General features: G+C 33.2%; 1 protein-coding gene and 1 pseudogene across 1 annotated transcript; one reads left to right on the forward strand and one right to left on the reverse strand.

The window, feature by feature from the left end:
- The window catches only part of LOC125864564 (putative anthocyanidin reductase), a 31671-nt pseudogene extending 15326 nt beyond the window's left edge, over window positions 1-16345 (forward strand).
- An 897-nt stretch (window positions 16346-17242) lies between these two features.
- LOC125864569 (probable WRKY transcription factor 30) lies at window positions 17243-19094 on the reverse strand. The gene is made up of 3 exons (XM_049544588.1): window positions 18488-19094; window positions 18260-18388; window positions 17243-17770 (listed from the first exon to the last, which is right to left on the reverse strand). Exons 1-3 carry the CDS (start codon window positions 18712-18714, stop codon window positions 17254-17256), a joined length of 873 nt encoding a protein of 290 aa, XP_049400545.1. The 5' UTR covers window positions 18715-19094; the 3' UTR covers window positions 17243-17253.
- Window positions 19095-22046: the final 2952 nt, after the last annotated feature.

The following is a 22046-nucleotide window of genomic DNA, read 5'->3' on the forward strand; positions in this document are numbered from 1 at the left end:
GGGCAAAACGGTTCAAAAGTCTCATATCGAAAAACGATATCCAAATCTGGAAATTTTTGATGTAAAATGATCCTTAAAGTATTTGGAAGGTAATGGTGAAAACCAATTTGAAAACGGAGTTGAAATCAATTCACAAACTCAATTTGAAGGAAAATTCACGTTCTTGAAGAAGCCTAAAATATTTGGATCCGAAACCCCGACTCGAAAATGAAATATCTCGTGAAAAAACATCTTACCCATGCTTAGATAAGTTCAAATATGAAATTTCATCAAAAACAGAGTTAAGATTGATCTTGAAATTCTCGATTTATCAAACTTTAACTTTTCCGGGAAAGTTCAAATTGTACACGGTTAATATGATGAAAATACTCGATTAATCAATAATTTTATGTTAAAATCGGTTTACTCATAACATAAGGATCGTAAATATACCTTTTTCATCAAAAATGGAGTCTAAATCGATAAAACCCCAATTTTTCCCAAGAGATTTACGGATATGAAAAAAAAACAGATAAAGAAATTATGAGAAAATGTCGAATTGAAGATTGAATACTAACCCTCATATTAATTCAAGAAGAAACTCATAAGAATCACTCCATTACGATCTATAGAACTCCCGATATGCTCAAAATACCAAATGAACACAGTCTGAGATTTTTATAACAGTACATGGTTGTTATGCAACAGAAAAACAGCAGTTAATCTTTCACTAAAAAGGTCGTAATTTCCTCATACGATAGTGAAATGACCCAATTCTTTTTTGTAAATGTCTTAAATAATGATACGGACTTGATCGTTCAATCGGATCTCAATTTCATGCTCGTTGCCCAGTCAAATATAATTTCTACTCGGCAAACAATTATTTCTTATTTTCCATAAAAGTCCAATCCCGGGTTAGCGAAAATGCACCCAAAATTTGCAGATAAGTCCTATAATTCATGCTCAAAATTTCAGAACTTTCGGAATAAGTTTTCGACCTTTAAAACTAATAATGAACCTTTTAGTTGTCATAATTTGCTGAAATAGTGTCAAAGCATCCAAAAAGCTTAAAAGCTCACACAAAACTCATTTGGCACTTTCCGAACACAAACCAAATATGCTACTAGCTTGAAAATGACATTTCGGACTCAATGAAATCGTCAGAATTTGAATTCGAGGTCTCCTTGATCCGGTATCTGATAAGGCGTCAAGTAACTAACTTTAGGCTCAAAAACTCGAAACGTACTCGGGGCCTCTAAAAATTCAACCAAGACTCATTCTAGACTTAGAATCACCCCCTGAATCCAACGGTGCCCTCGGAATTCCATTTCGAGCACCGGAACCTCGTTTGTTGACCAAAGTCAACTCTTGATTAAAATTTCACAATTTTAGCAACTTAGGACCTCAAATCTTCGTTTTAACTCCAAATTCGACTCCGTAAATTCTCATAGAACCGTTTTGACATTATAAAACTGCTGGAATCGACGAAAATCATTCGAGTCTCGAAACTCCAAATGACTCGAAGTAGCACTTTTAACCAAACTTTAACTCTTAAAAACTCAACTTTCCAATAACTTAACTTTTCATCAATTTTCCTTCAAACCAACTTCGAAAATACAACAATTAGGACTCGGGACAATTATCGGGAGGGGTAAAACGGTCATTTTATGAAAATTTCCAAAAATGACCTTTAGGGTCATTACATTATTCACCACTAAAAATCATGTTCGTCCTCGAACATAAAGTAGAAGAAGGCAAAAAATACTCGACGCTATCAACCCCGAGGTGAAATTTCCGAACTCAATAATTACTACTCCAAACGAACCCATTCTTAAACCTTATCCCAAAAATTCATATAAGGATTCCCAAATCAATCTTGACAACTTAACCCTCAAAGGGTTATTTCAAACCACCGACTAACTCAAAGACTGAATCTGAATCTAAGATCTCACAACCATAACGTATTTACCATGACAAACCCCTAATCATGTAACCACGAGAGAAATTTCGGAATCAATAACCACAGAAAAATCAAGGATGAACCTAAATCAATCACCAAGCTCTCACAATACACGAACCATCACCGACTCTAGAAAAAATTCCATTCTCATTACCACCTTTCCACAAGTCTGAGTCATACTAATCTGATGCATATCCATCGAGCACCCATCTTGGAATAATCACGCTTATCTAACCCATAGATAGAAATGATCAAGTATCCAACTGATGATCGGCCCATCCAAGCATATAAAACTTCTAAGGATGCCACCAAAACACTGAAGTAGGATCCGTAATTGTAGACAATTCCAGCAACGGAAGAACTAGGCCCACGGGCCACCTAAGCATCGAACCACTCCTAGCTGAACCATGCATACAGGGGCAAGATAAATACCAAAATAGCCAAAAACTGTAGCCACATACGGTAGCCTCTCTATACCTTTCCAAAAGCAAGATAACACTTGTAGAACTTCCAAAAACCTTCCACCACCCCAATACCACATAGAACCCACTATTTCTGAATCGGCCCACCCACACAAGTATTCTATTCTGCCAAAAGAGCATGAATCGGTCCATCCGATTCACCACTAGGCATCCACCCACAAAAGTAAAAACACGTCTGAACATAGACAGAGAATCATAATCCAAAACTATGTCTAAAATGAGGTAGGTGGTCACATAAGAATATACAAAACCAAAATTGAACAACCTAAGATATCCCTTCCACGATGTCCATAACACACCTTCCCATGCGTCTAACTTCACAATCAGCTAGTCCGGCCTCATAACAATCATAGACATACTCAATTTATCCATTTTCTCATACTCTTTACAATAATCCATTAAAGCCAACAATATCAATACTACCAGAACATCATAGTCACACCGGCCAGTTACTTTACCCTTAGACGACCACTAGTATCCAGTCATTCTTAGAAACACATCGTTGCTTCCAAAATTTTGAATTATGGTCCTTCCTCCTTCCATTGAAGCATTCCACAATCGATATGGGTCTCACCCAATCGCTAATAATCCAAGTTCTAAATGTCATAGTACTTTTTCATTGAGATAGAACTATTGAATCACGACCAATATCGATTACACGCGATCCTTTACTTACCCAGTTTCAACTATTATTCAAACCATCATATATCTCATGCCGAAACTTGAAGCAGTTCTTGGTCACTCCAATAATTCTGTATACTATGAGAACACAACCTGTATTTACCATCAAGGATCTATGTAACGCGTTACAACAGTTTGGATAATTCCATAAATAGAGTTATCAACGCAGTTCAAAATTCTCAATAACCATGTAGAGCTATAAGTCCTTCCGGTTGGACACTCGTAAGCCACCTACCATAAGCTGAACAATTCAAACCAATTCAAAAACTGCAGAATTCCTCATACATCAACGTTTACCACCAACACCAATACCAAGTGTTCAGAAAGTAACTGATAACACATCATACATTTGTGCTGAACCAGTCCACCTTGCATTGTCATATCTAACATAAAAGCAAAAATTTACATAATCCTCAACTTCAAACTAAGGATCCACACGTGATGTCTTATTCCTTCACATCTCTTAACTTATATCCATCGCGCAAGACTCTTGTTCTTCCAGTAAATCATTTATCATTATAGTTTCTTGGTCAAACATCCACCGCATATTACCTTTTACCTTAAGTCAAACTTCTCAAATGAAACTTCATCGAACTCTTCTACAATCACAAGTATTTAACTGCTACAACTCAAACCATGCAAAAGTCCTTCCAATGGCTAAAAAGTTGATAGAACCAATCATCTCTTACCTTGCCAACCCACATTTTGACAAAACCAACCCAATTCCTTTTTAATCGTACCTTCTCTCTAAAATCCTTAATTGCCTTTACACGAGTATACTTGTTAAAACTTTCTTCATCCATGGCTTATTGTTGCCCATTTCTTTTGACTCATCATGAAGTCATTAGTTCTCAATATAATCATGACCACCCAAGGGTCGTATCTTGTCCTAGAAACAAGATAGGATCGATTCACTCGATCCACCACTATAACTTTCCTTATAATTTATGTTTAACTCAAGCGTTCATAGTAGCAACCACTTGATTTCTCAATCGAGAATGCAACATCAACCTTCTGACCCGATTAGGTGAAACAGCTGACAACTTAGATTTCTCCGCTTCCATATATCACTAGTACCACATCATGAACAACCGCTAAATCCACCACTAGAAGACATCAGATCCATTGAGAAGGTCGTACTCAAACAACCTGTTCATTTACACTCATTAAATAGTTGCAAAACATTACCAAAGCACTTCAGTCTCCGGCCGAAAATGATATGCACAATTTCGTAAGCCCGATCGATGGCAGAAACAACATAGCCCATAACCCTAACCAAGATAACACGAGTACCGTCGTAGTCGCCGTACAATGACCCTGTAATGATATACACCCACACTATAAAACCACCGTAGAACTTCTGATTTTGGTTGGTGCAACTTCATCATCATAATATACTACGCAATCCATTCCCTTATGACGAACTTCACAAACTGTAGTTTCCAAAGTCGCAGCACTCTCAACATAGTCATTCTCTTACTTACACCATTCTTCATTGTCTAGCCACTTCCGTCGTATAAGTCACACAAGCACTATTCTCGTTGTTGAATAAATGACCGGAGAAATAAGACGTTCCTGAAGTCTCTTAATAAATGTTCATCTTCCAATACCATAAACTCAAAACACATCCCTTGGCCACAACCTTACTCACTCGTCTCGAAGAGAATTCCATGTCTGATCACACTTCCTTTCCACAAGCCTATCACCTCCGCATCAAAACCAGATCTAACACTAAAATCACGCGATGACACCTAAACTCGCACCCACGCAGGACCAACCACGAGTCATTACAATGAGAGAGAGAACAGAGTGAAGTGATAAGAATTAGATCGGACCAAGGACGCACGATAGAGAATCAAGTGATAAAGATCTTTCCTAAAAGTCACCATAGCCTCTCGAAGATAAGTACAGACGTCTCCGTACCGATCCTCGAGACGCTACTTTGACTTGGCTTGTACACGTGAGACCTATGAACCTGGGGCTCTGATACCATTTTTGTCACATCCCAAATCCGGATGTGATGGCACGTGTCCATTTCCCACCGAACACGTCAGCCTAACCCAACCACAACGATAGAGAAGTAGAAATACGAGAATAAAAGATAATAAATAAGCGGAAGACTTTAATTAAGACTCAACACTACCCAGAATTTGGTTGTCACATGTACAAACCTCTAAATATAGAATTCCAATAAAAATATACAAGTCTCAGAGTATAGTTCTCGAATAGAACAAAACTGAAAGTAAAGATAACTCAAGGGCACGTTTGGAATGGACCGCTACCTCTCGAGTATGTCCCCAAGCTGAATCTGCTAAAGAAACTACTAAGCCGAATCTGAGAGAGAGCTGTCAACTTACACAATTGTGTAGAAGCAAGGGTGAGTACCGAAAACCACAGGTACTCGCAAGTAACTCTAAACTAAGCAAAACTAGCAGCTACAAACAACTCCTTTCAATCCCAACCGAACCACCAAAACTTCAATCTCGCAGCAAACCAACCAACCTATACTAAACAGATCATATTCAACAGCCAGAACCAATAGTATATCCTCATCAACCTCAGATCAACAAATAAGAGCAAGTAGATCAAATTCCACATAAGAAGGGTAAACCGATACAATCCACACATCACAGACAAAGACAAGGCAAATGGGATGCAAAATGCAATAATGATGTTATGTAGTCGTGATGCATGTCTGTCCTACGATACACATCTATTGACGTAATCAGTCCGCGCTGAATACTCAAATCAGAACCCATAGAGGCCACACATGGACCATGTATCACCGCTGGAACCGGATCCTATCGGCATCCAAATTGCTAGCCGGAGCTAGCCCATCTCATATATCTCTAGCCGGAGCTAGTGTCAACTGTGTCTCATATCCATCCATTCTCATATCAATGTCTCAGAACTCATGTAACAGATAGTTCACGCATGGGATGAATAATGAATATGCATATGTCATCAATCACAATCATATCACGATCACATCATAGTATTACACATCATCTATCTCAATCACAACCATATCACGACCACATCATAGCATTACACATCACCTGTCTCAATCACAACCATATCACGACCACATCATAGTATTACACATCACCTGTCTTAATCACAACCATATCACGACCACATCATAGCATTACACATCACCTATCTCAATCCAGGGGCGGATCTACGTTGGACGAAAGGGGTTCATCCGAACCCCCTTCGTCGAAAAATTACACTATATATATAAGATTAAATTTTTAATATATGTGTATATATATACTATTGAACCCCCTGAACATACACCAAAGGCGTAGCTCAGTGGCGTTGGGGGTTCAAGAATTCGCTCTACTGCGCACGAGGTCGCGTGTTCGAATCCGGGCAGAGGCATTTCTTTTACCAGCTTATATTAAGCGTTTTAATTTATTTTTTTAAATAATAATGCAATCAGAAAACGATGTTTAGTTCCAAAAAATTAAAATGCTGATTGGGAATTTAGGATTTATTAGTTTAATCCCTAATTATAAAGTCAAATATTAAAAAATCCTTTTCTTCTTGATTCAACCGTTTAATCCGACCCGTTTATATCCGATTCGACCCGTTTATCTATGGATATTATTTACGTGATTAATTTTTTTTGAACCCCCTTGATGAAAATCCTCCCTCCGCCACTGCCNAATGGGACGTCAATACGAATAAAAATGTACTGTATGTAACGCGGAAAGTAGAATCATAAGTAGCTACTGTAAAAGGGTAATAGAGATACTACCTGAAACTGAAACTCAAATAAGCCTCATGGGTGACATTTGGCCTCCTACTATTTAAATATGCATGTATACACTCGTATAATCGTATGCCGTGAATACATATTTATTGATACAAATGCATGCATACCAAACCAAATGCTAGTAATGGTGGTGCTTCCCGATAGCAAACCGACATCATATTCACCAACTTGTGGTCATCGGTATCTCATAAGTATAAATATAGGCAATAGGCCTCATACCTTTCGATTATAGCTCGGGAGTAGAATGCATAACATGTTATGGATTCATAACACATATATGTTTCCATTGTCATATTGTCAATCTTGGCCCGTTTGTACTCTTGTTCTCATAACCTCATAATCACTTTCGTATGACATGTAACCATCTCATGGAATCTCATATATTCTTCCGAATAAGCTTGAAAACTTAACTCAACTTTTAGAAAGATAATCTAACCTTGAAGATGTTCATAACAAGTTTAAGGTGATTTACTTAGTTCCTATACTTGGTTCCTAGATAATATATAAAAAAAAAAGTATTTTAAAAATCGAGTGTTCTAATAATTTAAACATTTAAGTTATATTTGAGAGTTTTGAAAATCGTGTGTTACTTTAAAGATTTTTCATAATAAACTTTAGTGGGGAAAGAGGGTTGGTTACAAATAATAAAGGTATCAAGTAATATTTTTAAGTCACACCACCGAAAGAAGAATAAGAATTCATACAAATGGACATATAATCACCGAAACCGATAAAATAACATGTAGATGTCGAATACCCTATTTACTCGAACGAGTGGAATATCAAAATACTAGAATTATGTAAATAATTCATATGAGATCCCAATGCCTTTCATAGAAGGTCTTTTTCTAGAAAGAGAATAGCAAAATATCACATTTGTTGTGCTAAAAAGAAGGACAAAGCTTAGCCTTAACATACTTTTCCAATGAACGCTCGAATGCCCGCAGCTTCTTCAGAAAAGTTTTTCCTTACGTCCCAAGCTTTGCAAACACTATATATATATATATATATATATATATATATACACACAACTGGTACGCACCTATAAAAAATCTATTATTGAGCTTAAATTGACAGATTTTCCATAGGGCCTCAACTTGGCGAAACGTCCATAGAACTTCGTAAAGATAATCATAAAAGAGTTCTGAGATGATTATCTAAGCAAACTAAGTGTAAACCTTGAAGAAACACCAATAACTACAAATTTATATCTTCAAAAACTAGCTCCAAACGCAATTAATAGAAGGGAAAAATGATTGTCATGTGTAGAGATTACGTTTCTAGGCACGGGGGCAACCTTTAATGGTAGAAATCACTAAAAATTAACCTTCATCATGCAAGAACTCCATTAGAACCCTCTATTCAGCTTTCTTTCTGCTTAGGAAGTGAAAATAAATGTTTTTATGGGTTAAAATGTCGAGTAGCCGACATACCACGTTTTTTTATCCGACCCTATTCGCGACTCGGATTCTACCTAGGCAGTCCGCAGTAAAATCCTCATAATTTTTTACGCCGATGTCGATTGGATACGGGGTTTTGTGCGTTGCAAACTAGACTCGTAGGCCTTAGATTTGATAGGTCATGGTCCTTGTAACTCTTTATATATTCGGAGAAAATATCCAAGACAGTTGACCCAAAGTTAAGAAAATTTTATTAGAGAAACTTCGATAACTTTTGCCGACCTTAGTTTTGCAAATTTTCTTGACTTTAAAACTTAACATACGACCATTGTGCTAGTATAATACCTCGTAACAGATTATTCTTAGCATGTTAGACACTCACAGGCTTATCCCCAAGGTATGTAATAATTTAAACCTTTCAAACGGGCGAAGTGCTACCCGAGCCATTTTTTTAATCCTGAACTTTATTTGAGGGGTACCTTTGACCTAAAACTTCAGTTTAGTTCCTTGATATTGCCACCCATTTGAAATCTTAATCTCCAATATATACAAGAGAAAAGACATAAAGTCGACATTGAAGTTGTCCCGAATTTTAAAAAAGACACCTTAACTTTGCGGGTGTCCTATTATCCCACGAAACCATCTAAATCCTCAATAAATATACCATTTTGATTAATTTTAACACCACTCATATTGTCACGAAATATGGGCGCGTGATACAGCTTCAGACCAACGCAAAATTGCCATGTGGCACTCCCAATTTGACTTATTTTGAAAAAACCCCATAAAAATCCATGTATTAATTTTTTTTTACCTTTATTAGGAATAGTTTTTATTTTTTCAAATCTTTTCTCATCTTCCATACCATCACTAGCTTATCCATATTTCTTGGGCATCCATGTCTTTCTTCCTTTTTTTTTTCCTTTTTTTCTTTTTCATTTTATGGTCATTGTTTTTTAAAAAAAACTAATGTTGTTGTGTTCATTCTTATTTTTTTTAATTTTTTTTAAATAACAAATTAGTTTAGTAATTTTTTCCTCCTACAAATCAAGGTTGGGATTTTGGAGCAATGAAACTATGAAAAACTTGATTTGAGAGTAAGGAGTTGGAGAAGGTGGTGATTTAAATTTCAGATTTTGACTTGGTGATATTTTGAGTATTTGAATTTGGATTATTTGACAGTGTTTATTGTCATAAATAAATTAATTGGTGGTAGTTAACAAATAATTGGTAGTGTTACTGTGAAATCAGTCCCGCCACAGCGGGATTGATGATTGTTGCAACGATGATGAAGGAATGGCTACTTGAAGAACACAAATTGAGGCGAAGAAGAAAGAGAAAAAGAAAAAAAAGAGCAAAGAAATCAAATAAAAATAATTAAAAATGACTTTTAACACGTGCCAAGTGACTATTAGTGTGTGACTTACAAATATTTTGGTATAAGTGGTATTGGGTGAAAAATGGAGTATACATACTATTTTGAAGTTGTTCAATAGGGTAATAGGACATTCGCAAAGTTAAAGTGTCTTTTTGATAATTCGGGACAACTTTAATGGTTACTTTATGTCTTTTCTCTATATACAATACCAAGTCACATACACCTCATATAACCATGCCATACTACGCCACATATATTATGCAAGAATTGAGAAAAAGTATGGGATCTTACATACTTGAATATGTGTAATGAATGATTGTTATGTCTAGCTAGACAATGAAGGTTATATGAAAATCCTTGAAGGATTTAAAAGGTCTTAAAGCAGTTCCATTGAGGACCCCAATGGTTGTGAGATTGCTTAACTTAAAGAAAGATCAATTTTGATCTCATAAAAATNNGAAGTAGCACTTTTAACCAAACTTTAACTCTTAAAAACTCAACTTTCCAATAACTGAACTTTTCATCAATTTTCCTTCAAACCAACTTCGAAAATTCAACAATTAGGACTCGGGGCAATTATCGGGAGGGGTAAAACGGTCATTTTATGAAAATTTCCAAAAATGATCTTTAGGGTCATTAGAAAAATATCATGTATTAGTGCGATGGGTGCACATACAAATTAAAGATTTTACAGATGCCGGAAACTGTGTAATTTTTCTTTGAAAGTAGATATTCCAGCCACCATGTATGAAAATAATGGTGCATGTATAGCTCGATTGAAGGAAAGATACGTCAAAGGAGACTGGACAAAGTACATTTCACCAAAGTTCTTCTCCACACATGATCCTCGACAAAATGGTGAGATAGAAGCTTAAAAGATCTGTTCAAGTGATAATCTTACAGATTTATTCACTAAGACGTTGCCAACATCAACATTTGAGAAGTTGAGATATAAGATTGGAATGTGTCACCTCAAAGATATCAAGTAAAGCTTTCATCAGGGGGAGTGAAATACGCATTGTACTCTTTTCCTTAGCCATGGTTTTGTCTCAATTGGGTTTTCCTGGTAAGGTTTTTAATGAGGCAACACTCGAAACGTATTATGAGATATGTGTACTCTTTTTCCTTCACTAGGCTTTTTCCCACTGAATTTTTCCTAGTAAGATTTTAACGAGATACATTATCTATGAACATCCAAGTGGAAGTGTTATAAATCCATTGAACTAAGTGGATTGTCCATTGAGTTTTTCCATAAACTTATACTTATCATCTCTATATATTCCCTAGGTTCTATGAACCTTTTTAATTTGTATAAGAATATATCTATTTATTATGATGACACTTAATATGATGACTTTTGGAGTGATTTTTCACACTATAAATAGGGTTGTTCATTCACCATTGTAAGAGACATGAAAACATTTGAATAAGATGATCTCTACATTCCACTCCCCATATATCTTGTCTATATTATATTGTTTGTAGTATATTGCTTATATTTTACAACGGTTGCTACACTTATGGGAAATCCCATTACCATTTTTCAATATATATAATGGCGCAAAATGTCTTCTTGATTTGGCAACAATGACAAGTGCATGTATTCTGATGTAAATGGCTCTATTGAATTGACAAAGAATTGAGCATTTTGACTTTCACATTTTAGTGGAGTGAAAGGAATAGTTTCTTCTTTGATAGTATTCAACTTTCTAACTTTTTGTTTCTTTATTTGACACTGATTTGGCTTTTGGTTTTCATATGAAATGAATATTGATGATTGTGAGGTTTTGCAACTATGCATTCCTTTATAAGCCCTGCAATTTCAAATGTAACATTCATCTTAGATACAAATCCAAATAATTCAGTGCACTAAGCTTTCACTATACTGATCTTGCATATCTGCAAGGCAGTATTTATAAAGTTCAAACTTTTAACCTCCTGATCACATGACAATAATTTTATCAGTTACGTCAAGGCTCCGCTTCTCCCAACTAAATACTTATAAGAACTAATCTTAATTTTATTAAATAAACACACTTGTTCTTGTTCAATAGGCAAACATACTTCATGAGGTATCTAAAGGAGTAATAGGTTTGTCTAAATGGAAATAAAATGGTAACTACTTCAGGGGGTTGTCTATATTTTTCAAAATTATCACTAGCTAATAAACGTGAAAAGTGTGGTTGTCATAATATGAAAAATGGTTTACCAACCAAAAAAGATAAGGGAGAAAAGAAAAAGAAAAATAAAAAAGGGGTTTTTTTTATTTACCTTGGATGAATAGCTCCTAAAATGTTTTTCTGCAGACCAAGGGTTCGATTGGGGACCAACAATGGTTCTCGAGTGCCGGCCACGTTCAAGGTATAGGCTCGGGGTGTGACAATAACCATCATCATAATTAAAACTTTCAACCTCTGTCCCACATACTCATAACTTATTTGCTCCATTGCTGCATTTTCTTTCTACAAATCCAACAAAAAAAATTAGAAAAAAATTCAATACCTCAATTTCAAGAAACTATAGAAAATTATTTAATTGAGGACTAAAATTAATTCACCTTTTCTTATGTTGTCCTTGATCCCTCAATTGACAATGATTTGTCTAGAGAGGAAAGTATTTTCTCAAGAAGTAAATCACATTCCTCTGGTGAAGCCAGAGGATCAAACTGGTTTACAAACTCTTTCCCTTGAGTAATTACACTTTCTTTATCCCAAGCTTTAACTTTCTCCATTTGGGGATCAATCTTTAGTGACAAAATAGCAAAAAGATTCAATCTTTAGTGACAAACAAGCAAAAAGATTCAATTTTCAGGGACAAAAGAGCAAAATGATTCAATCTTTAGTGACAAAAATGCAAAAAGATTCAAACTTCAGTGACAAAAGAGCAAAAAGATTCAATCTTTAAGGTAAAAAAAATTTAAGATTTTCAAGAAGTTCTACCTTTTTCAAAATTAATTAATTGAGGATATAATACATAAAAAAAATTGTCATTTCTTGATTTGTAAAAATGGACAAGTAAAAATAAAAAATTGAACAAATAATTAGAGACAAAGGAGTATCATGAATTTGAATAGTGATATACTCAATTTTTTGGTACATAGCATAATAATAAGAAATAAACACATGTCAAGTTGCATTGATACTATAAATATTTCGTTACAATGTCAACATAACTAAGATTTTAATTTCCATATAGAGATATAGTACCAAAATAAACTTTTAACAGATAATAATACAATAGGACAAAAAAAACACATGGGGTCTAGTTTTATATAGTCCACAAGCTCCATTTATCAATCACTTAAAGATCATATATATCTCAAATATAGAAATGGCTGAGGAGGAAGAGATAAAGCAAAAGGCCCAACAAATGGAGGAGAAAAGCACTTGCAAGGTTTGTGTTACAGGAGGTGCAGGGTACATAGGTTCTTCTCTTGTTAAAAAACTTTTGGACAAAGGTTACATTGTTCATGCTACACTAAGAAACTTAGGTATGTTGAGTGGGTATTTTCATAGATATTTTGATTGAATCAACGAGAACAGAAAAAAAAAAAAAAAAAAAGACTAGTGTTTTTACACAGAATTTATTTTTCCAGTATTTCAATGAAAATCTGTTTTCCATGTATGTTTTCATAGTGTGTGTGTGGATGTTTTTTAAAATGATTAGTTAAGTTGATTTAAATGTAGAGGATGAGTCAAAGGTGGGACTATTGAAGAGCTTAATTGGTGCAGATGAAAGATTAAAGTTATTTGAAGCTGACATTTATAGAGCTGAGGAATTTGAGGAAGCTATTCAAGGCTGTGAATTTGTTTTCCATGTTGCCACCCCTTCATTGCATTATGAAGGATCTCAGGTATGGAATTCCACTGATGATACTCATCAATGCCTCTTTTCAGGATCGGATCTAGGAGGGGTGAGGGTGTTCACTCGATAACAATTATATATAGGGCTTCAGAATTTATCTTGAAGTTCCAAGTTCAAATCGTAGATACTATTTGAATTCGGTGAAAATTTTGGATCCATCACTGCCTCTCATCCCAAATTATAATTGAGTTTGAATTATGTGCATTGATATTATAATTTATTTATTTTTATCATCAAATGAAATTGATTTATAATAATATGTTATTATATACTCATATTTGTTATGGTCAACACTTTTTACTTAGTTTCATATATATAAATTTTATTTTTAAATAAATCTTGTTTCTTTTATTTGTAATCTTGACCTTAATATATGAAACAGTACAAAGATAGAACAGAGGCAACAGTTGATGGAGTGAAGAAAATTGGAAGGATTTGCCTTAAAAGTGGGACAGTTAAGAGACTTATTTATACTGCCTCTATTATAGCTGCCTCCCCATTAAAGGAAGATGGAATTACTTTCAAACAATTAGTGGATGAAACATGTTGGACACCTCTTAATTTCTCAAATCCTTACAACCAACAGTGGCTTTGGGTGAGCTTAATTAATGTATTTATTTACGTTTCTATATGCTGCATTATATTACTATCATCCTATATTAATTTGATATGATTTGATTTTGGCAAAATGTGGTATTATAAGTGGATAATAGTAGTCTGTTCGACTTCAATTTACATGACATGAAATTTGATTTCCGTTAGCACTATTTTACTATTTTGATTTATAAATACAACCAAACCTCTCTATAGTAACAAAGTTTGTCGAAAAGTTTCTAGGTTGTTATAATGGGCATAATACATAAATAGGTTCTTTAACTTGGTCTCATCTCATATTTATGTGTTGGGTTCGAAAGTGATTAGGACGTCATGCAAAAACTTACAATTGTAAATCATAAGACGATAAATTAGACGACACATAAAACTATACTAAACGACATAATATTATTATATGATATGACCAATTGGCCTACATAATTAAAAACATAAAAACTGTAGATATAAAATCTCCCCATAAACAAAAGTCTCTAAACAACTACATTGTGGAATCTATTGTATTATGCTATGAGAAGAGGAATCTTCAATTTATTGAGTTCCAAATCTTTCATCTAAGGAAAGAATAAATCAAATATGGAAGAGAATTATATTTTTCTTTCAGGAAAAGTAAAAACATTTATGTTAATGTTTTGACTTTTCTTTAAGGAAAAAGTAAAACTCAAATATGGCAAGAAAATCAGCGCAAAACCCTAACATTATGTTCTCCAACTTTGAGTGTGCACGGATAGACACTTAAACTTGTATAAAGTTAAACAAATGGACACACATGTCCTATGTGATATCATACATGGAAATTTTCATCATATGTGGTGTCTTATGTGTATTATGCCAAGTAGGACTCGTGTGTCTACTTGTTTAACTTTATACAAGTTTAAGTGTCAACTTGTGCACACCCAAAGTTGGAGGTATAAATGTGAAATGAGGACAAGTTAAAGGACATATTTATGTATTATGTAGTTATAATGAGGTGTTGTTATATATATATATATATAACATTTATATCTCATTTAGTTGTTATAAACAGAAGTGTGCAATTTTTTATTTATTATGAATATAGTTATGTAAATAACTTTTACATAGTCGGCATATATAACTTAAATTCTCTTATATATTATTATAGGATTATGTAGAGTCAAAGATGTTAGCTGAGAAAGAGGTGTTGAAGTTTGAGAAGGAAGGTTTGGATGTTGTGGCCTTGTGGGTGGACACACTTTTTTGCCTTATATCCCATCAACTTCTGCTATGTTCTTGTCAGTGTTCACTCAAGAGGAGAAATTGTGTAATATAATCAAGTTTTTAGAGGAACTTAATGGAAAAGTTCCAATAGTGCATATTGAAGATGTGTCTGAAGCTCATATGTTCTTCATGAATAATGTTGGTTCTCTCAATGGGCGTTTCTTGTGTGCTAGCTCATTTGTTTCTACTGCAGAGATTGGCAATTACTATCAACACAATTATCCAGAGTTTAAGGTCAACCAAGAGTAAGATATTATTATCAATCTTGCATTCTACATTACATTACTTCCTTGATAACCAACTTGGATTGTAGTGGGATGGTTGAGTTTCCTTTCACACTTAATCAAAGGTTTTGGGATGGTCAAGGGGTAGGGTCGGGGGAATGGGGTGGGTAAGGTCGTAAGGAGGATAAAATATGCATAGAATATATCTATTAAGGAAGTCATTTTCTTCGTTTTTAAGGCCTTTTCATGTGCGGACCTGATTCTTTTTCATGAGCCAATCACGTGAGAATTCTTTTTAATATAGGTGGCGGTGAGATTCGATCTCAGGACCTTTGCTTACTCTGATACCATGTTGATGTGTGTGACCATCTCATTCAAAAATTTAAGCTGGTATCTCAACACGCACCCCTTGACCACCCCCCACCCCCCAATATAGAAATTTGATCAATTGGTCACATGGAGTAAAATTTCCTGTCACGAATATGGTGATATTTTTGTCAAATGTGATTTTTAGTTTCCTTTCATAAAACTTGTCAATCTCAGGTACTTGAATGGCCCCAAGAGAGAAATCAAGTGGGGATCAAAAAAGTTGGTTGAAAAAGGTTTTGTGTACAAATATGGAATGAAGGAGCTACTTGATGATTGTGTTACTTCTGCTAGGAAGAATGGCATTTTATAGCCACAATGAACAATTTGATTTATGTTGTGTTTTAAAATTTGTGGCCAGACCTTTGAATTTATTATATAGCTAATAAATTTGGACTATGGTGTCTTTTTCGAAAAAAATAATTGTTGCTACACTTGTAGGAAATACGGTTTCCATTTTTCAATATAATGGCGCTAAATGTCAAAAGGAAAAGAAATTTCGGCCAGTAAATATATTAATCAATCAGAAAAAAATTAAAAGAAAAAAGAAAAAAAATCGGCAAATAATATAACAATCAATCAATAAAAAAAAACTTGGATCAACTTGAATTGACTCAAATTAAAGAAAAAAAGGATATCAATCTATTATTAGGCTTCCCAAGGCAACTTAATTAACTAGTTTCTGAATCAAAATTTTAATTTGTTACAGACATGACATTATATATTTTAGACAAATCTTAGAGCCACTTGACATTTTTTNCGCAACATGACAAATAAAAGTGGACAGAGGGAGTATTAATCAATCAGAAAAAAATTAAAAGAAAAAGAAAAAAAATGGGCGAATAATACAACAATCAATCAATAAAAAAGAGCTTGGATCAACTCGAATCGACTCAAATTAAAGAAAAAAAGGATATCAATCTATTCTTAGGCTTCCCAAGGCAACTTAATAAACTAGTTTCTGAATGAAAATTTTAATTTGTTACAGACATGACATTATATATTTTAGACAAATCTTAGAGCCACTTGACATTATTTTTTTTTATCGCTTGTAACAAGTGGTGTCAAAATTTATGGTATAGTACATTGCCAAAAAAAGTTCTTTTATAATTGGCACAGGAGAAAAAACAAAATAGTACAAAAAGTAGACTTTTCCAAAGAGTTGGCTCTCAAGTTAGTGTCGATCAAAAAAACACTCGATATGACCCAATTCTAGGTCAGAGGTTCAAATCCTAAGTGTGACTCTCTGGCATCTTATGAATTCCTGACGTTGTTACTACTCTTAAATTAGTTGAAATATTCAGAAATGTCGATCATCAAGTTAGGATCATGAACATCAAGTTGATCATCCACTGATGAATCCCAGTCTCTGCAAAAAGGCGATTCAATTATTGAAGTTGGCGTTGAGCTAAACACAATACGATCCGATTCTGAGCTCTGAAAAATCTTGTCCATCTCAAACTCCTCTTCTTGATTTGGCAACAATGACAAGTACATGGATTCTGATGTAAATGGCTCTATTGAATTGGCAAAAAATTGGGCATTTTGACTTTCACATTTTAGTGGAGTGAAAGGAACATTTTCTTCTTTGATAGTATTCAACTTTTCAACTCTTTGTTTCTTTATTTGACACTGATTTGGCTTTTGATTTTCATATGAAAGGAATATTGATGATTGTGAGGTTTTGCAACTATGCATTCCTTTATATGTCACTTCAAAGACTAAAGGGTCTTCTTTTGATTTTTGAACTTGTTTTGTTGCTAAACAGCCTTGTGTATTCCTGTGAGTGCACCTATAATAAGCCCTGCAATTTCAAATGTAACTTTCATCTTAGATACAAATCCAGATGATTCAATGCACTAAGTTTCCGCTATTTACATAGTTCCTAATCACATGACAATAACTTTATCAATTACGTCAGACTGCCCTTCTCCCAAGTAAATAATTAGAACAAATCTTAATTTTATTCAAGAAACAAATTTGTTCTTGTTCAATAAGCAAACATACTTCAAGTATCTAATAGAGTAATAGGTTTGTCTAAATGGAAATAGAAGTGTAACTACTTTAGGGGGTTGTTTATATTTTTGGACACCCTTCAAGCCCAAAAGTTGAATTGTTGTGAATTTAATGACATTTTTGCATTGAATATTCTATAACTTCAAAACTATCAACTAGCAAACAAAAGTGAAAAGGGGTGGTTGTCATAATATGAAAATAGTTTAACAACCAAAAAAAGAAAGGAAAAAAGCAAAAGAAAAAGAAGAAAAGGAGTTTCTTTTTCTTTTTCTTTTACCTTGGATTAATAGCTCCTAAAATGTTTTTCTGCCCATATTTTCTCCAACTATAACCATCATCATGATTAAAACTTTCAAGCTCTGTCCCATATACTTTAACTTGTTTGCTCCATTGCTGCATTTTCTTTCTACAGATCCAACCAAAGAAAAAAATTAGAAAAAATTCCAATACCTCAATTTCAAGAAACCATAGAAAATGATTTAATTGAGGACTAAAATTAATTCACCTTTTCTTATTTTGGCCTTGATCCCTCAAAGGAAAAGGATCATTTGTTCCATTAAGAATTTCACAATTCAAAATTGACAATGATTTGTCTAGAGAGGAAAGTATTTTCTCAAGAAGTAAATCACATTCCTTTGGTGAAGCCAGAGGATCAAACTGGTTTACAAACTCTTTCCCTTGAGTAAGCTCAGTAATTAGACTTTCTTTATCCCAAGCTTTAACTTTCTCCATTTGGGGATCAATCTTTAGTGACAAAATAGCAAAAAGATTCAATCTTTAGTGACAAAAGAGCAAAAAGATTCAATCTTTAGTGACAAAATGTAAAAAGATTCAAACTTCAATGACAAAAGAGCAAAAACATTCAATCTTCAGTGACAAAAGACCAAAAACATTCAATCTTTAGTGACAAAAATGCATAAAAGATTCAATCTTGAATGACAAAAGAGCAAGAAGATTCAATCCTCAATGACAAAAATGCAAAAGAGAATCAATTTTTTTGTGAATTGGAAAGAGTAAAGCCAAAGCACTAAATGGGATGTTTCAAAACAAGAAAACAAGTATAAAAATGAGTATTTAAAATCACTGAAAATTATATATAAAGATGACAAATTGATCACTAAAATTTTTCAAGAAATAAGTAAGGACAAAAGAGAGAAAGTGAAGGTGCTATGTAACTACTAAGAGGTTTCTTTATGAATTGCAAAAACAGTAAGAAAGGATAGGGGGATATAAAGGAGGAAAATATGTGGAAAGTGGGAAAGTAGAATTTGTAATGTGAACAAAGAATTCAAGAATAATTCAAGAAAGTTTCTAATGTGGGACAATTTTTTGGCCACCACCATCAATTACATTTAACTTTCTTTTTTTTTCTTCCAATTTTGTCTTTCTATTTGTCCCTTGATTGATTAGTATGTCCTTTTCTTCTTCTTTTTTTTATCATTAAAATTGTTGTTAGAAGTACTACTAAGATTTTATGGCCTTTATATTTGCTACCTACCAATTTTTTTTTTTTGAACAGCTAATTGAGTAGTGTTTATTGATCTAAATGACTAGTAGAATGTTATAAAAGATCTATGTTATTATGTCATGCCTTATGTCATACCTAGAATGTCCTTTTAAATGGACTTTACTTAGATCTTATCAGAAAGAATTGAGACTAAATCCAAAACCATAAGGTTGCAAATTGACTAATTTTAAACTTCTTATTTTATTTCTAATGAGATAAGTTATATAGTCCTATAAGTATCTATGACTTATTTAGATTATATAAATTTCAATAGATTTTCCTTCTTAAACCTCATATCCAATCGGGAGCAATTTTTATAAAAGAATATTACTAAATTCATTGGTTTCTTTCATAATTGTGCGAAGCAGATCCCATTCACTAGTTATAAATTATTCCCTCCTTTTTAATTTCCTAGTCTAGTTTTTATTTGATGCAGAGTTTAAGAAAGTACAAAAGACTTTTAAATCTTGTGGCCTTAAACTAAAGATACATCAAATGTACCAAAATATTATTTATTCTTGTAGTCTTAAACATATTATGTGAAAAGTTAAAATTAAAAAATTATCAAAAGGGAAAGAGACATTCTTTTTGAAATATATTAAAAAGAATAATAGGACAAACAAATTGAAACGAAGAAAATATTTTCAAAGAGTCTCTTCAAGAGAAAAGGATGATTAAAACTTATAGTGCTTATTTGTTAGTAAAATAAAATTTTATGATGTCAAAAAATGTTGGCAAAAATAGAAAACACATAGAAATGAGGTGGAGAATGTATTATTTAAGTGAAGAAAAGGAATAGGAAGAAAGGAACACTCCTCACACATAGTTCCACGTTGTTGCCTTTGACAAAGGGAAGAGTGATATGACGTTGATGATAGGTTAGCGTATGATCTTGTTTCTTATTTTTTTGATATTTGATAAATATGTTAAAACAATATTATCTCAAAAGTATTTAATATAATTTTAATAAATATGATGATTATTAACGGGGGAGGATGTGTCCAAGAGTATAGGGGGATGGGGACCGGGGAACAAGGACAAGGGAAGGCTAGTGTGGGACGGGCTGGATGTAGATTAATCAACATGAAGTGTGATTTATAAAACTTATTTTTTTAACGCTTTGTTGGAGAAAATATATTGATCAATTAAATATGAGAAAACTTTAAAAACAAACACCTTGTAAAAGATAAAACAAAATGGTGTTAAATTATTATTTTTGGACTCTTTTTTTTAAAAATGAAAGTTTTTAAATTTTGACTCTAATACTAATCACACAAATTTTTCTTAACAAAGGAAAAACTCTTTTTTTTTTTTCAATTCTCTCTTGAAAATTGAAATGACGGCACCTCACTAAAACTAGAGTCGGCAATATGGGCTAGGCTCGTTGGATCGGTCTGGCCTAATCCGTGATTTGATAGGGATGAACAACGATTTTTGGAGCCCATTTAAGAAAAAAGCTTTTTAGCCCGGTCTGAATAAGTCTGCCGATTTGTGGGATTTGAGAAATATGGATAGGGCCAGCCCGTGGGCCAAATAAAAATAAAATAGAGTATTAAAAATAACAAGAGTCTAAACTCAAAATCTGTTTAAAGTTTGAAATATTATAATTTAAATACAAATTATGTTTATAAAATATGTACTACATAGAAAAAATTCCCTAAAATTTCTAGGAAATCACTACATAGGTCATAGCCTATGGAATATTGTCAAAGCTTTTGTGTTTTATTATAATCATTGGAAAACAATTATTTTGATATTTCTATTTAGCTATTTATGTTTTTACTTGAAATCAAACTTAATAAATATTATAAAAATAATTTTATTTGTGTATTTGATTAACAAGTAGTAACATTAACACCATGTAATATTGTCTTGTCAATATTTATAATAATATTTTTAAATTATAATTTAATTTAAAAAATATGTTTTTAAGAAAAAAAAGGGTTGGCCCAGCAAAGCTCGTAGCCCACGTACTTGTGGGCTGGGCCACTATTTTCTGGCCCACTCAAAAAATGGGCTAGCTCGGCCTGACCCGTTAAATTTCAAAGCATGTATGGATTAGCCCGAATGGGGTAGGCTAACCCATATTGACAGCTCTAACTAAAACCCTCGCATAATGTAAACATATAAATTAAATAATACGAAAAAAAAATTAATAAAAATAATAAAACTTTCGTATAGTTTAAACATTTAACTGACTATTTTATATTAATGGAGGAAATTCGTCTACCATATCCCCCTAAATTAAGTCATTTAAAAATGCTTATAAACATAAGTTGGTAAAAAAAAAATATGAGTTTGGGTCCAAAAAAACTTTTTCATCAATGTAATAAGGAAATTGTCAAAAATCTAAAAAATGATGTAGGTGACATTTTTCAACAGAGCATTAGAATTTAAAGGAAATATATACTTGCTTTTTAATTGTTTCCTAGAAGTTGCACCCAAGGTCATGAAACACTCCCTCTATTCTCTTGTACATTATTTTGAAAATATTTTTTACTTTTATTTATCATTTTTAATATATATATATATATATATATATATATATATATATATA

Source organism: Solanum stenotomum, chromosome 5, assembly GCF_019186545.1.
Source record: "Solanum stenotomum isolate F172 chromosome 5, ASM1918654v1, whole genome shotgun sequence".
Lineage (NCBI taxonomy): Eukaryota > Viridiplantae > Streptophyta > Magnoliopsida > Solanales > Solanaceae > Solanum > Solanum stenotomum.